Source organism: Anopheles coluzzii, chromosome 3 (assembly GCF_943734685.1).
Source record: "Anopheles coluzzii chromosome 3, AcolN3, whole genome shotgun sequence".
Lineage (NCBI taxonomy): Eukaryota > Metazoa > Arthropoda > Insecta > Diptera > Culicidae > Anopheles > Anopheles coluzzii.
In genome coordinates this window covers 31,807,024-31,821,671 of record NC_064671.1, presented here as the reverse complement: position 1 = coordinate 31,821,671, position 14,648 = coordinate 31,807,024, and the positions used below count along the sequence as shown (strand labels likewise).

Here is a 14,648-nt window from a genome sequence, read left to right as displayed (position 1 = left end):
AAAGCCGGAAGGATACGATGGCTGGGACACGTGATGAGGATGCCGGACTCATGCCGCACCAGGAAGGTGCTCGTCAGCGACCCGTTCGGCACGAGGCGTAGAGGAGCACAGCGAGCTCGTTGGCTGGATCAGGTGTAGTCGAACCTGTCGGAGATCGGATGCAGCCGTGGTTGGAGGACTGCAGCCCAGGACCGAGATTCCTAGAAACGGATTGGCGACCTGGCGATGTCTACTAGACGTGCTTGTACATTAGCAGGCCAAGAAGAAGAAGAAGAACCTAGAATCAAAGAGTATGTAGTTCAGATCTCATAGCATGTTTATTTTATAACCAAATTTGAACGTCACTTTTTGACAGGCGGCTGAAAACTTTTGCTCAAACAGGATTTCTGGAGGCTTGACAAATACACAAAACATTCGCAAATTCTTCATTCAGAAATAGAAGCGATAAAAATCAGCCTTTTAAATTCATACATCTTGGTATAAGCTCACCTGTATCTTACACCTACTTAGATAGCTGCTCGAAAACTGCTATACAATGCAAAAAGCTGATAGGCTGAAATTTCAGCATACGATCATAAAACGCAAAGGGCCCCAATATCAGACCAGCAAATTAAATAATCCGAAACGACATAAATCGTTCGCCATTCCTCCTAGATTATCGTTCCTCTATTGATCTATGCATTAGTCCAAATAGACCAGCTGTTTTTGTTGCTTAAAAGATTAAAGAGAGATCAACGATAATCGATCGCAATCACTCCCTCGCTCTCTCGAGCACCCTGAGTGATAAAAATCAAGTGAGATTAGGTACCACAGTCGCGAGAAAGAAATCAGAGCTATCTCTCTGCTGATAAGAGCGATGGATGCCTTGTATGTGAAAAAACAGGACGGAATCAAAAGCTCTCCTGGATGCTGCGGATGGGTTAGAAAGAGTAAAGCATCCATCTCGATCGGAGCCAGCCTACACTATCGATCACTTTCTCATCCCTGTCTAATTTGCGGCCATTATGAAGCCTTCATGCAAGCATACTCTCCTGTTACTTATAATCCGATAAAAAGCCCGATTACATGCAGCAAAAATCGGGTATGGCGAGAGTGAGAAAGAGATCGACATTACTGTCAAATTGATCAAAAAACTATCTTCACCAAGGATGCTGCTGCTTCTGTCGGATAAGAAATTGTAGCTGTACACACAACCAATTATTGATTTTATTCATTTTTTTTATTTTAGTAAATGAAGAAAGATTAGTAAATCATGGCATTACATTTGATAAAACTGGTTTAAAATATGTCATGATGTTTCACTTACGATTGTTGCATTAGCGACTTGTTTTATTTACGACTCTTTCACCTCCGAAACGTAACCATATTTTTCCTCCTCTGTAAATTGGGGCGAAAAAATGCATTATTTCATCCTCAAACAAATTCCTATTCATCCTCCACACATTGATGAATGCACTACTTACCCTCGAACTTCTCCTTGTAGCAGTCCAACAGCTGTCCGATGACGGCCCCCTCGTACGCCGGCAGCTCGTACGTTCCACCGAGAGTCGAGGGCAAACAGTCCGGCGCGATGTGATCGTGCAGTGATGCAAAGTCGACACCGTGTAGGAATATCTGCAAGTAAACCACGCACACACACACAAATACGATCAATATTCAATCAACTGCAAATTTGCAAACGCTCCCGCTGCTTACCCGCTGGCTCCACTTTTTCCCGAGGAATGGTTTGAATATCTTGAAGAAGATGTTAAACATGCGCGCATTGTTCACAATGTGTATGCCCTTGATGCGGTAGGGCGAGTGCTTCTGCCCATGGTCCACGACCGTCTTGACGAACTTCGGTGGAAACTGGCTAATGTGCGATAGGGACAGCCGATCGAAGTTGATCACGAACACGATGCCGTGCAGCTGGGTGGCCGGTTCGCGCCCGACCATCTCCATCAGCAGGTTGGTGCAGCGGATCACCTCCATCGACGGTACCTTCGTGCAGTTCCACTTAGCTGCGAATTAGCGGCAAAAAAGCAATTGCACAAGGCACCAGAGGTTAGCAGGCTATGTTGTGTGACTTGTGGCATGTTCTCACCTCCCATTTCCATGTACAGGATGCGACGGCCGTGCTGGTCGCGCTTCGGGAGAATCTGTACCGCCCGGTCGTCCAGCGCGTTCTGGATCGATTTCGTTGTCAGCCGGTCGGAGATGAAGTTATGCTTTGCCTTCATGTGATAGAATGCTTTCAACTAGCGAAGACACACCAAACACATATATAAAGTTGTGGAACCAATATAAAACTCAAGCACATCACTCACCATCTCGAGTGTACTTTCGGGGTAGTATTTCTTCGGTCGCAAAAATCGCTTCATAAACGACTCATCGTCCACTGGTAGTTCGAGCTGCTTTTCCTCTAAAAATACACACACACCACATCACAAATGAGTTCAATTTTCCACCAATCAGCTGTTACGATCGCCCGTCAGGTCGATGACCAATGCTGCCCTTGAAACGATCCCAAACTTACGCTGAATTAGTTCGCGCAGCTTCCGAATGGACGCTTCCATCACGTCCGGCGTTTCGCGCAGCTCGTTCATTGCCTTCTCCTTCGATGGTTCGTCCGTAAACTCCTCATAATCAAACTGCAACTTTACACCATTTCCAAAGTCAACAAACGGCACCTTATGCTCATCGTAACGTAGAGCCATTGTGTACTGAATTTCTTCCAAAAAAAACGCCACCACCAAGCAAGGAGAGACAATAACACTGCCCGATCGCGTCCGTCCGGGAGAGTGCAGACGTCCGAAAAGAACGTTTTGGAGTCGGTTCTGGCATTCTGGCTTTGGAGGTGCTTACACGCACACAGCTCAAGATACAGGAGTGTGTGTGTATATGAAAACAGAGTGGGAAGTAAACTCCAACTCCAGGCATGCCGGTTGTTCGGTTTTTGCCCAGCGGGGTGGGTGAGTGAAGCCGGTTCGGATCAAATTCGTTCCTGAGTAAGCGTTATTGTTGTACGTTTGATTTCCAATTGGCGTTGATTTGCAAGGCGAACTGATTAGCCACATGCTGTTGTGTCGATAGTATGGAATGCTTTCTGATTGCTTCTAAATATATGTTTTTATTGCGATACTGGAGAGTTTCGCTTCACCCGTTGGAAAGGAAGGAGAAAAACGAAGAAAGACTCCACAGATGTGGTCAGTTGCGTGGAAGCTGCTTTTAATTGCAAACAAGTTGCGTGCAAGCAACCGATCGGAGCTTTCGTTCTTCGAATTTAAAGCGCAATTAAGGTGTCTGAAAGCTTTTTACATGGTACAGGGTTATTTGCTCGAATAAATAGAACTATTACTAAAAGAAGGAAAATACTACTTTTTTAGGTGATGGTCTGTTTGATAAACATCTTTTGAAAAGTGCCTAATTCACAAAACTTCTTGGTAGACTTTATTTGAAGAGGTTCCTATTAATTGAACAGCTTTGCAGGTAGTGGTTCTGTACCCTTCTGTTTTCCTTACATGCAAACCCTTATCCCTATAGAATAAATTGTCCGTTGTGGTTGCAAGCCAAAATCCACTGAAAATCACCTACAAAAACAGGTATTTTCCCATTTATTTTTTTTTTTCTCTTATTTTTTAACTGTTCCCTGAAGGAATACAGGTTTACAAATACTTTTGAATCGATTGATTGATTGATTTTGCTGCACTGTTCTTCTGAAATAATCTATAAATTGGAGGAGCTTTTACAAAAATACGTGGGTTTAATCGGGAATGATGGGAAACCCTGTATCTAATGAAACAAGTAAAAAAGTAGTTATATACGTATTGAGAGTAAACAACCAGCAAACCAAATATTACAACAAAAGATTGGTGATGATATCCGGATCGTGAATTATTCAAATGCAAACAAAAATCAGTAGATAATTGAAAGAGATTTTTTTCCTATTGAAATGAATGTATCAAAGCAATTCCATGAAAGAAAATTCAACATAAAATATTACTTTAAATTTTCGAAACATCTTTTCTATTCACTCCACCCACTATACTTGCTGAGTAGCCCTGCATTGCGCGCGAACAAAACGGAGCAGCACGCTCGTCGCTCGGCTCATTTCACCGTTGAAATCACCGAGTGATCAGAAGCGAGCGCAGCACACCTGCTCGCCACATTCTAACAACCTCCGCCGCGTGTTGCGCCTTCTTCGATGTGCGCCTGCTAGAAGTGAAAGAATACTCTCGCGATCCTCTTCGCCAAACAGTGCGTGTTTGTGTTCATTCGCAGTGACATTTGCGTGTGCCGTAACAACAGTTTCACTCGCTTTACGACGCTAGCTTCAGAAAAGTGCACGTGGTCATGGCGTCGCTAAAGTTTGATGACAACAACGTCCCCTATCTCGACCTCGGCGACGGCTATCGGATCGCCCTGGAAGGGGACGAGTACACCGACGCGAAGGCGAAGGAAAAGGCCGCCCGGGAGCTGCGCGAAACGCCGGACGTGGTGGAGCAGTCGCTGCAGGAGTTGCGCTCCCTGCTGCAAGGTACGGTTACCGTGCGTGATTAGAATTGCGGACTGCGTCAATCCGCGGGTGTAGGGCAATCGCGCGCCGATTGACAATAGAAGGAGACGTAATTGTACGGCAGGTACCGTCTAAAACAATCCCCTTTGCGTGTGTGTGATAACAGGTGAAGCTAAACACAGTAAAATTCACGGTCAGCTACACTTCCTAGTAATTTTATGATCATTATGAGTAATAACAAAAAATAACCCCAACCGAAAAATCAAGGTTGTGATATCCGGCGTTCGAACTCGTTCGAAAGTGGGGAAACTCCAAATTCGCTCGCTTAATTTCTTCCCCAAACAAGCGTCGCAAACTGGAATTTCGTGGTGAACGAATCCCGCTGTCAGCCGGAAGAAGAACGAGAATATTCGGTTCCGCGGATCGCTGCCCAGCCTTGGCGGTTTGCCAAAACACACTCTCGCCCCGAGACTCTTTTGTTGACTCTGTTTTACGATCGTATGATCGTGTGATATTCAAATGAGGTTACTAGAAACTGGTTCTTCATAACGGTTTGGCGGGCGCTTTTTGGGGGGGAAAGATTACCCAGACTGGGTTGCAAAATGTTGAAAAGAAATAGAAAGCTTATTCAAACACCAAGCTGAAACAATAAACCATGTGCCAACTACGAGCCTGTTCGACAGGAAAAGATCAACACATCAAGCTACACATAAGTTGCAAACCTTCAACGTGAAGCTCAGCGAACTTGAACTTGAGCCGCGCTGCCGCCCGACTCGACACGTAGTGTGGAGTGTAATTAGTCGTTACAGTCGTCGGAACTATTTCTAACACACCTTCGTTGCCGCTGCTCCAACTCCAACCGCATGTGTCTCTGTGTCTATTTTCAAGGCAGACGGCCCAACGATCGCCAGCTAAGGAGTCGGCACAGTTACGGTGATTGCAGTGTTGTTGCACGTTGTATCATCGGCACAACAGGCGTATCGAAGCAGGGACATTGACACTCAACCAGTGCCTCCGAAATTCCACAAAACCCTTCTCAAACGCCCGACTGACGTCCGAAAGGGCGAAACGGATGTTGTTTTGTGTGCCCTGGGAATGACGTCTTGGGGAAACCAAATTTCGCTTCTCATGCTACACGGTCAGGTACTCTTTCTTTCCTGCAGCATGGAGGTTTGAGTTTGTTTATGTGGCTTTAGCTTCTCCAAAACGCTTCGATTCGTTCGATGATCGTTCCGTTGCGTGTTGCGTGTGTCAACGTGACGGCTGTTTACAGATGGAAGGTGGAGAAGGCGGAGATAGTAAGAGCAGGTCGAGAACGTGAGTCGTTAGTTTTGCTTTTGTTTTCGTTGTCTTGATGACTGTGAAATAATAATCGTAAATTACCTTCATTCGCTTCGTGGTGACTGATTGCTTGCCGGCAGGCGTTGTTGTTCTGAAGTATCTGTTTTTTTCTACATTAAATTATTCGAACCATAAAACGTACGTCTAAGTGTATTTGATTAGTATTCCGATTGCTCAAAATGCTTGCCCGAGGATTCCTTCTACCTTTGAACCTGTGTGCGGGTGACCAGTTTTACTTCCAATTGATGCCATCCCACTCCATGCTGTCCATCCTGTCGCATAAATAATATCTATGCGAGGCTCGACTGCGACTACAATTATCTTTACGATCATTACAGGCGCACTGGCCAGTGTTGAGCGCTACTAAGGCCAGCGAAGGTTTGCCCCCACAAACCGGTCAAAGCTTCTGTGCACAGCTTCACCTACACACGCTTAGAGCTCTTAATTTTCATAATCAGTTGCTATCTCCATTGACCCGGGGAAGTGTGTTTCCGAGCGGAGTGTCACACTAGAACGAACCGATTGACGCATACGTTTAACCTCCTTGTGGATCGAATCAACGACAGGTCCTTATAGTCGACACACGGGCACAAAAAGGTTCTAATAATACAGCACACGCCAGCTAGACAAAATTACTAACCCCATTGACATACACTGACGATCGATCGAGCGTGCTCTGCACTTGACACGGTCTCACGATGGCCTCCCCCGAGGATGTTGTAGAACACGCTGCAGTGGGTAATTAAACCGGGCCGGACTTTGAGCTGAAAAACACGAACCGTGCCAATACTGGAGCGATTCTAATTCTAGCCCTACGGAGCCGGCCCCAATTATCCTCTCGCTGCTACAAACCTGTTTGTTCATAACATCATCATGTGTTTTTGTTCTCTTTCCAGAGGAAAAGACTCTCTACGTCCCGATGGATAATGATGCGTTCATGATTAAGTTTTTGCGACCGTGCAAATACTACGCACAAAGTGCATTCGAGCTGGTAAGTGATGGCAAGATGGCATCTTACCTTATATTGAGCTACTAACATCATTTGATTGTTTTTTTCCCACACCACTTCCCACCGGCAGATTAAACGCTACTATCGCTTCCGCAGCAAACACCCGGACCTGTGCGACGAGCTATACCCGGCCTCGGTCAAGCATGTGTACGCGGAAGGGTTGGTCCACTTTCTGCCCCTGCGCGATCAGCACGGTTCCCGCATTTTGGTGCTCGAGTGTGGCAGTAAGTATACGAACGAACAACTTTGTCAAGCAGCAAGCAACGAACCGTTGCTTTTATTAAGTTTTTTAAACCAAATCATTCACATACGAGTACGAAAACCTGTCAGTTCGATGCTCCCGCTAAGCGTTCTAACGATGCCCTTGAACTGATACACACAACTCATCATTGGAAATGATCGTACGTGCTATCTTCACATGAGAACGAGCGATGGGGGAGACAAGATCTTTGATCGCGCGGGGTGATAATCAACCGCGATTGTTTACCTTGCTGTGCGGTTTGCTGTTTGGGGATGATTATCTGTTTTGCACTGGGATACGGTATTACGGAAGCGTTGAAAGCTTTTTGTAGCAAAACGTGAAGTTTAGGTGGGTGTGTGAAGTTTACATTGGACAGCAATGAGTGCGTAAGGCTTGCCGCTCGGATGTTCCCAGTAGGGCACAATTGGTAGTTGCAAGTGGCTCCATCAATTTGTTTGCAGTTTTGAGTCCGGATATCATTTCAACTATTGAACTCATGGAAATGATGCAACATTCTCGCTTGCTTTCCAACTTCGGAGCAAGCCTGATACTAAGGGCACACGGTCAAAAAAACGTGCAAATCATTCCGCAGTGCCAAAGCCCCCAGTTTTTGCTTACTCATTTTGAGCTCTCCCAACAAGATCCAAACATTCAAGCCACTGCCACACAACCACACTCGCAATCTGGTGCCAAACGCGAAGATAATTCATTATCTTCGCCTCACCAACAAAACCCCAACACACAAGCGTTCTCGCATATTCCGCTGTGGATTAGTGTTTGGGCGACTCTAATGCGTATGTTTACGTGTGATGGTGCGCGGAATTTCGGCACCGTTTTCGCACTGTTATTGCTCGCTTCTTTCGGCACGGTTGCGTCAGTCGCGAACAACTCGTTCCCGAAGAAGCTTGTCCACTTGGTTTCGTTTGTGTTTTCCAAAATGTTCCTCCTGTGGGCGTTGCCGCTCGCCCTGTATCTGTTCTATCAATGGAGCATCGCGACGTACGATTACTTCGAGAAGCGTAACGTCCCGTACGTGAAGCCGGTCCCATTTTTCGGCCAAGTGTTGTCATTCTTCACCCAAGGAAGGCACGCCGTCGATGTGGCCTCGGAAGGCTACCACATGTTCCGGAACACGCGCATCTCGGGCGTGTTTACACTCCGAACACCGGCCTACCTAGTGCACGATCCAACGCTCTACAAGCAGATGGCAACTAAGGATTTCGACCACTTTACCGACCACGTGACCGATTTCCGCATCGAAACGGATCCCATCCTAGCGCGGTCGCTCTTCTTCACCAACGGAGCGCACTGGCGGCAGCATCGTTCGGGCCTAAGCCCTGCCTTTACCGGCAGCAAAATGCGCAGTATGTTCGGTCTGCTGTCCAAGAGTGCCGGTGACGCGATGGGCCGTTTATTGGTGTTTGCGGCCGGCAAACCATTCACAATGGAGCTGCGCGATCTGTACTCCCGCCTCGGCAACGATGTGATGACGTCGATCTCGTTCGGTGTGGAGGTAGATTCGCTGACCGATCGCGACAACGAGTTCTTCCTCAAGGGCAAACGGTTGGCGCAGATCGACGGGCTGCCGGGGCTGAAGTTTCTGATGGCCACCACCATCCCGCGGGTGTTTCACTTCTTCCGGCTGAGCGGAATGTACAAAGATGTGAACGAGTTCTATACGGATGCGGTGGCGCGAAACATTCAGCTGCGCGAGACGAATCGCATTACCCGGCCGGACTTTATTCACTTGTTGCTGCAGGCGCGCAAGAACACGCTTGGTGCGGAGAAGCACGAAGACGAGGCGCTGCAGGATGCTGGCTTTTCAACAGTGAAAGAGCACACGCTTGAGCAGAAGATGGGCGAAGGGAAGATGAGCTGGACTGATATCGACATTGCCGGAGCGGCTGCTTCGTTCTTCTTCGGTGGCATCGAGACGACGACGACGCTGCTGTGCTTCACCAGCTACGAGCTGGCCGTAAACCCGGACATTCAGGATCGGCTGCGGGCGGAAATTGACGAACAGCGGGAGAGTTTGGCGGACGGCAGGACACCCACGTACGAGGTGCTGCAGAAGATGAAGTATCTGGACATGGTCGTGTCCGAGGCGCTGCGTCGCTGGACACCGTTGGGGCTTACTAATCGCAAGTGCACGAAGAACTACACGTTTACCAACACGGACGGGTCGCAGGTCACGATCGAGCGTGGTCAGAACATATCGATTCCGCTGAAGTACTTCCATCTGGATGAGAAGTTCTACCCCGATCCGTTACGGTTTGATCCGGAGCGGTTTGCCGACCCGAACAACATCAACCAGGATGCGTACGTGCCGTTCGGGACCGGGCTGCGGAACTGTATCGGGTCGCGGTTGGCGCTGATGCAGGCGAAGTGTATTCTGTTTTACATGCTATCGAATTTCATCATCAAGCCCGACACAAAACTGACCATCCCCATTGTGATCGATGAAACGTCGGCGGGGTTGAACGCGAAGCATGGCTTCTGGATGAACTTGGTACCACGCAGCGCGTAAGCGAGCGTTTGCTAACCAAGCGTGATTGTGATAAGATAACGACGCAGTAATACGATACGCAGAGATATCTGTGTATTTGTGCGATATTTGATTCCATGTCCGTTTTTGGTGCTATCTTGGACGCGTAAGTCCTATTTTGGTCAATCAGTGAAATTCGTGTGAACAAGAGCTTTGGTTGAAATAAAGCCCTCATTTCGAACCTCGAGCTCCAATGCGTGTTATCTTTCTTGTCCGTGTGTCTTCTTCCCCCGAGAAAGCTATTTTTATGACACTTTCAAATTGTACTAAGCGTTCTCTTCCTTCCAACGCCCACAGAGAAATGGAAACCGTCCAAGGTGTCCCTGACCGATCTGTTCCGCGCGGTCCAGCTCGCCCTGGAGGCGGGTATGTATGAGCCACGCACCCAGCTGAACGGTGCCGTCGTCATCCTGGACATGGAAGGACTGGCACTGTCACAGATCATGCAGTTTACGCCCAAGTTTGCGGCGATGGCACTCGACTGGATACAGCAGTGTACCGCGATGCGCCTCAAATCCGTCCACATCGTGAACAACTCGTATCTGTTCAATATGCTGTTTGCCATCTTCAAGCCATTCCTTTCGGAGAAGCTACGCAAGCGGGTAAGGCTAAAAGAGACACTAGTGATGTGTCTGAGCTGTATCTTTATTAAACTGATTTCGGAATGGTGGGTGCCTTTTTGCAGTTATTCTTCCACCAGAAGGACTGGAACTCGCTGATGTCGCATGTCGAGGCGAAGTGCCTGCGCCCCAAGTACGGCGGCACACTCGAGTGTCTCGAAACGGACGGTATGCTGCTCGGGGAGATGTTTGAGCTCTATCACAAAGAATATGAACGTAAGTGGAATCATCTAACAGCACTGTTCTGGCTATTGTGATGCTCAACGTTCTTTTTCCACCATTTTTTTCAGTTGCCAACTCTTTCGGTTACCTTAAGAAACAGGATTAACGTGAACGTATACCAGAAATTATTTCTTGAAAACGACCAGCGAGTAAACACTAGTTATTAAGCACAACAAAGAGCACTCAGATTGTGATATCAAGCGATCGAATGACAATCCGGTACTTTGCGATTGGACCACGTCCAGTGCGACCCACTTTTGAAGGAGGGAATGTAAATGGAATATTTTGTTGGGAGGGTTTTATCTTTTGTATTTTTTTTTTCTTGTAAAGATAGTACGACGGTTAGGAGTGCAGTGGACCAAGCGCCATTTTAATAGCAGTGCAATATTCTAAGTCAATGACAAAATGCCAATAAAATGACTGTTGGAAGGTGGATTGAATGTTGTTTGAGGTTCTTAATAATAGAAGAACTCACAGATCGACCTTCTTATAAAGTAACTTGAACTGTAGCCTGGATAAAAGAGACGAGTTTAAGAGACAAAGCTGAGCTGACGGATATAGGACTGAATTTGAATGTCTTTAACGTAAATTTTCGATTACCCAGGATTGGAGAGCTTTAGGAACTCCATCTAAGCTCGATTGACTAACAAACTCAAGGTCCTTTAAAACACCACATAAAATGCAGCTTTCCCTAGTCTTTAAGAAGGATTAATTGGAATGTATTTGACACATAATTCCCAAAATTCAAATGTAACTTTTTGGTTTGAATTTGCTGCTTGCAGTATTGAAATTGCCAGAGATACCCAGTAAAGTCCTTGAAGTGTTCACAGGGTTTCCCACGATTTATTGGTCGGTTTCCATAATTCTTTGGGCTCGTCTCACGATTTATTCATCGTATCCAATAGATTTTTGGTTCTTTCTCATAATGTATTAGTATCGTCCGATTGGATATCAAAACAATTGAATAAAAAAATTCTGGGGAATGCCACAAATTCGTGGGAACACACCAAAACATTTTGGGAAGCAATCAAAAAAATGTGGGATCCAACCAATAAATCGTGGAAAATCTGTAATGAATATTTAAATTCTCGCTAGTTTTGTGCTGTCAATGACTCTTTTTCGCAGTTCATACTGTGTATTCCAAGCCCTATTGCTTAGTTACAACTACTTATGTTCATAATAATGAGTTATAACTAAGACTGTAACTATACAGATTATAACTACTTATAACTAAGATCACCATGAATAGTGCTCAAAAATAATTATTACTGCTACGACTATCAGTTGCAGTGTTTTGAATCATTGAAGGTGCACAATGAGAGCATTCTTCAGCTAACTTGGAACATGAAATAGCTGTTTTGGAACTTATAATGCATCGTTAAAGCAAGAAAGACGAGAAAACATAAGCGACAATAATCAGTTTAAACCGAAACTGCAACCAAATTCCCCACAAATTGCAACCAATCTATCTTTTCCCTACAATGCTCTTCTATTCTGGGTTTTGCTCTACCACTACAACTTTGGGGGCACGATTTTAGCGTCCTCTCTGGCCCCAACCATTAGAATATTGTCCGGCATAACACACACATTTGCAGCTACACCGCGAAAGCGGCAAAAGCGACTTGAGCGTCGAAAAGCATCATCAACACCAAACCATACTGGGTGTGTTTGTCAATCTTGCAAACATTGGCGCTGCTTATCTTGCAAACATCACCACTACACCCGTCAACCAGTTACATCATACAGACCTTCTCCTCCTCCTGCTTCGATCATATGGTTCCGGATGGTGGCGTCGCACAATCTCACTGCCCTCCCCGAAACCCCCCGAGAACAGCCACTCATTGCCACCTAACGCACCGCTCAAAGCGTTTCAAATTCGTTCCACCAATTCGACCACCTCTTGTGCCTCCGACCCCCTACCCCAGATTGGGCACACGATCAATTACTGCACCCGACAGCTTCCTATCGCCCTGTGGCTGAGTGGGCAACCGCAACACGGCGATAGCCAGCCGGCAATTGCAAGCAGATTCTTTCCCCGCTGCTTCCAAAATTGCCTGTTTTTTCGTTGGTTCGATCAATCTGCTCCAACACGAATGTAGTGGTTTCAGGCAAGCGCGCGCTCGCGCACACACAAGACGCGAGACCGGGGAACGACGACAACAGCGACGACAACCGCGACCTTTGCCGGCAGCCGCGTACAAGATCAGTCGCGAGTTTGTTTCCGGCGCGAGTGGGAGCACGAGCGCGCGCGCGCTCTCGTTCTCACCGGTTTTTGTGCGTGTAGTGTGGGGCGGCCCCTAGGCCCGCTCAAACCTAAGTCTCTGGGTCCAGAATGTTTCTGTTATGGGCGTTGCCGCTCGCCCTGTATCTGCTCTACCGGTGGAGCATCGCGACGTACGATTACTTCGAGAAGCGTAACATCCCGTACGTGAAACCGGTCCCATTTTTCGGCCAAGTGTGGTCGTTCTTCACCCAGGAAAAGCATGCCGTCGATGTGGCCTCAGAAGGCTACCACATGTTCCCTAACACGCGCATCTCGGGCGTGTTTACACTCCGAACACCGGCCTACCTGGTGCACGATCCCGCCCTGTTCAAGGAGATGGCGATTAAAGATTTCGACCACTTTACCGACCACGTGACGCAGCTGTCGCTCGAGCACGATCCACTGCTGGCCCGCTCGCTCTTCTTCACCAACGGAGCCCGCTGGCGGCATCATCGGTCCGGTCTGAGCCCTGCCTTTACCGGCAGCAAAATACGCAACATGTTCGTGCTACTGTCCAAGAGTGCCGGCGATGCGATGAAGCGGCTGGTGGTGTTTGCCCGCGGCAAACCGTTCGCGATGGAGCTGCGCGATCTGTACTCCAAGCTGGGCAACGATGCGATGACTTCCATCTCGTTCGGCGTGGACGTGGACTCGCTGACCGATCCCGACAACGAGTTCTTCCTCAAGGGCAAACGGTTGGCGCAGATCGACGGGCTGCCGGGGCTGAAGCTGCTAATGACAACGATCCTGCCGGGGTTGTTCAAGTTCCTGCGGCTCGGCGTACTGTACAAGGATGTGAACGAGTTCTACCTGGAAGCCGTCTCGACCAACATTCGCTACCGCGAGAGGAACCTCATCAAGCGGCCCGACTTTATCCATCTGCTGCTGCAGGCCCGCCGGAACGAGCTCAACTCGGAGCAAACGGAGGACGATGCGCTCGAGAGTGCCGGGTTTTCGACCGCCGAAACGCACACGGTGGAGCAGCGCGGTGGCACGGGCGAGACGCTCCAGTGGCACGATGTGGATATTACGGCGGCGGCCGCATCGTTCTTCTTCGGTGGCATCGAGACGACGACCACGGTGCTGTGCTTCACCAGCTACGAGCTGGCTGTCAATCCGCCCATTCAGGATCGGCTGCGGGCAGAGATTGATAGTGCGCGCGACGAGTTGATTGATGGTGCGACGCCGACGTACGAGATCTTGCAGAAGATGAAATACCTCGACATGGTCGTGTCGGAGACGCTGCGGCGGTGGGCGCCATTCGGTCTGACCAATCGCCGCTGCACCAAGGACTACACGTTCACCAACACGGACGGGACGCGCGTCACGATCGAGAAGGGGCTCAATGTGTCGATCCCGCTGAAATCGTTCCATCTGGATGAGAAGTTTTTCCCCGATCCGTTACGGTTTGATCCGGAGCGGTTTGCCGACCCGAACAACATCAACCAGGACGCGTACGTGCCGTTCGGGACTGGGTTGAGGAACTGTATCGGCTCCCGGTTGGCGCTGATGCAGGCCAAGTGCTTCCTGTTTTACATGCTGTCGAATTTCATCATCCAACCCGGCAGCAAACTGACCATTCCGATAGTGCTGGATGAAACGTCGGCGGGGTTGAACGCGAAGCATGGTTTCTGGATGAACCTGGTTCCACGCTAGGCGGCGAGCCCTTGCTATGGTACGGGCGATAAGATAACGAGCATACCGTTTATTATTACCCGGAAGATATGTGGAACGATTGCGATAGGAATGGCCTAATGTGTATGTGTGAGTCTGGTTGTGATGGAAATGGAGTGTTTCTCCCGAAGTCTCAGAAACAGTGTCATCAGCGTGCTTTATATGTTCCTTTTTTAACGTACAAAATTCTGTAAGCAACAATCGGCTTGCGAGATGAATAAAGGTCGTTTAAACCCAA

At 48.0% G+C, this 14,648-nt stretch overlaps 3 protein-coding genes across 4 annotated transcripts; 2 read left to right on the top strand and 1 right to left on the bottom strand.

Annotated features, from left to right (window-relative positions):
• Positions 1 to 1,250: 1,250 nt before the first annotated feature.
• On the bottom strand, positions 1,251 to 2,847 carry LOC120959449 (clavesin-1-like). The gene is made up of 6 exons (XM_040382835.2): positions 2,516 to 2,847; positions 2,307 to 2,401; positions 2,084 to 2,237; positions 1,696 to 2,000; positions 1,464 to 1,614; positions 1,251 to 1,377 (listed from the first exon to the last, which is right to left on the bottom strand). Exons 1-6 carry the CDS (start codon positions 2,694 to 2,696, stop codon positions 1,334 to 1,336), a joined length of 930 nt encoding a protein of 309 aa, XP_040238769.2. The 5' UTR covers positions 2,697 to 2,847; the 3' UTR covers positions 1,251 to 1,333.
• A 1,231-nt stretch (positions 2,848 to 4,078) lies between these two features.
• Positions 4,079 to 10,908, top strand: LOC120956487 (alpha-tocopherol transfer protein-like). Its single transcript, XM_040377977.2, has 6 exons — positions 4,079 to 4,516; positions 6,733 to 6,827; positions 6,916 to 7,069; positions 9,929 to 10,233; positions 10,317 to 10,467; positions 10,542 to 10,908. Exons 1-6 carry the CDS (start codon positions 4,333 to 4,335, stop codon positions 10,577 to 10,579), a joined length of 927 nt encoding a protein of 308 aa, XP_040233911.1. The 5' UTR covers positions 4,079 to 4,332; the 3' UTR covers positions 10,580 to 10,908.
• Positions 7,743 to 14,648, top strand: LOC120956485 (probable cytochrome P450 9f2). 2 transcript variants are annotated; one of them, XM_049609097.1, is made up of 2 exons: positions 7,743 to 9,466; positions 14,252 to 14,648. In XM_049609097.1, the coding sequence occupies exons 1-2, from the start codon at positions 7,877 to 7,879 to the stop codon at positions 14,390 to 14,392; spliced, it is 1,731 nt and encodes a 576-aa protein (XP_049465054.1). In that variant the 5' UTR covers positions 7,743 to 7,876; the 3' UTR covers positions 14,393 to 14,648. The 2 variants fall into 2 exon arrangements, with proteins under 2 accessions (XP_049465054.1, XP_040233909.2); XM_040377975.2 differs by lacking the exon at positions 7,743 to 9,466 and having other exon boundaries at positions 11,010 to 14,648.

Bases quoted from the DNA above. Each gene is read 5' to 3' on its own strand.
- LOC120959449 (XM_040382835.2), bottom strand. From the start codon at position 2,696: ATGGCTCTACGTTACGATGAGCATAAGGTGCCGTTTGTTGACTTTGGA. The intron at 2,402-2,515 runs GTAAGTTTGGGA...GTGTATTTTTAG, and splicing joins GCTGCGCGAACTAATTCAGC to AGGAAAAGCAGCTCGAACTA. The intron at 2,238-2,306 runs GTGAGTGATGTG...TGTCTTCGCTAG, and splicing joins CCGAAAGTACACTCGAGATG to TTGAAAGCATTCTATCACAT.
- LOC120956485 (XM_049609097.1), top strand. From the start codon at position 7,877: ATGCGTATGTTTACGTGTGATGGTGCGCGGAATTTCGGCACCGTTTTC. The intron at 9,467-14,251 runs GCGAAGTGTATT...GCGCTGATGCAG, and splicing joins CGCGGTTGGCGCTGATGCAG to GCCAAGTGCTTCCTGTTTTA.
- LOC120956487 (XM_040377977.2), top strand. From the start codon at position 4,333: ATGGCGTCGCTAAAGTTTGATGACAACAACGTCCCCTATCTCGACCTC. The intron at 10,234-10,316 runs GTAAGGCTAAAA...GCCTTTTTGCAG, and splicing joins CGGAGAAGCTACGCAAGCGG to TTATTCTTCCACCAGAAGGA. The intron at 10,468-10,541 runs GTAAGTGGAATC...CATTTTTTTCAG, and splicing joins CTATCACAAAGAATATGAAC to TTGCCAACTCTTTCGGTTAC.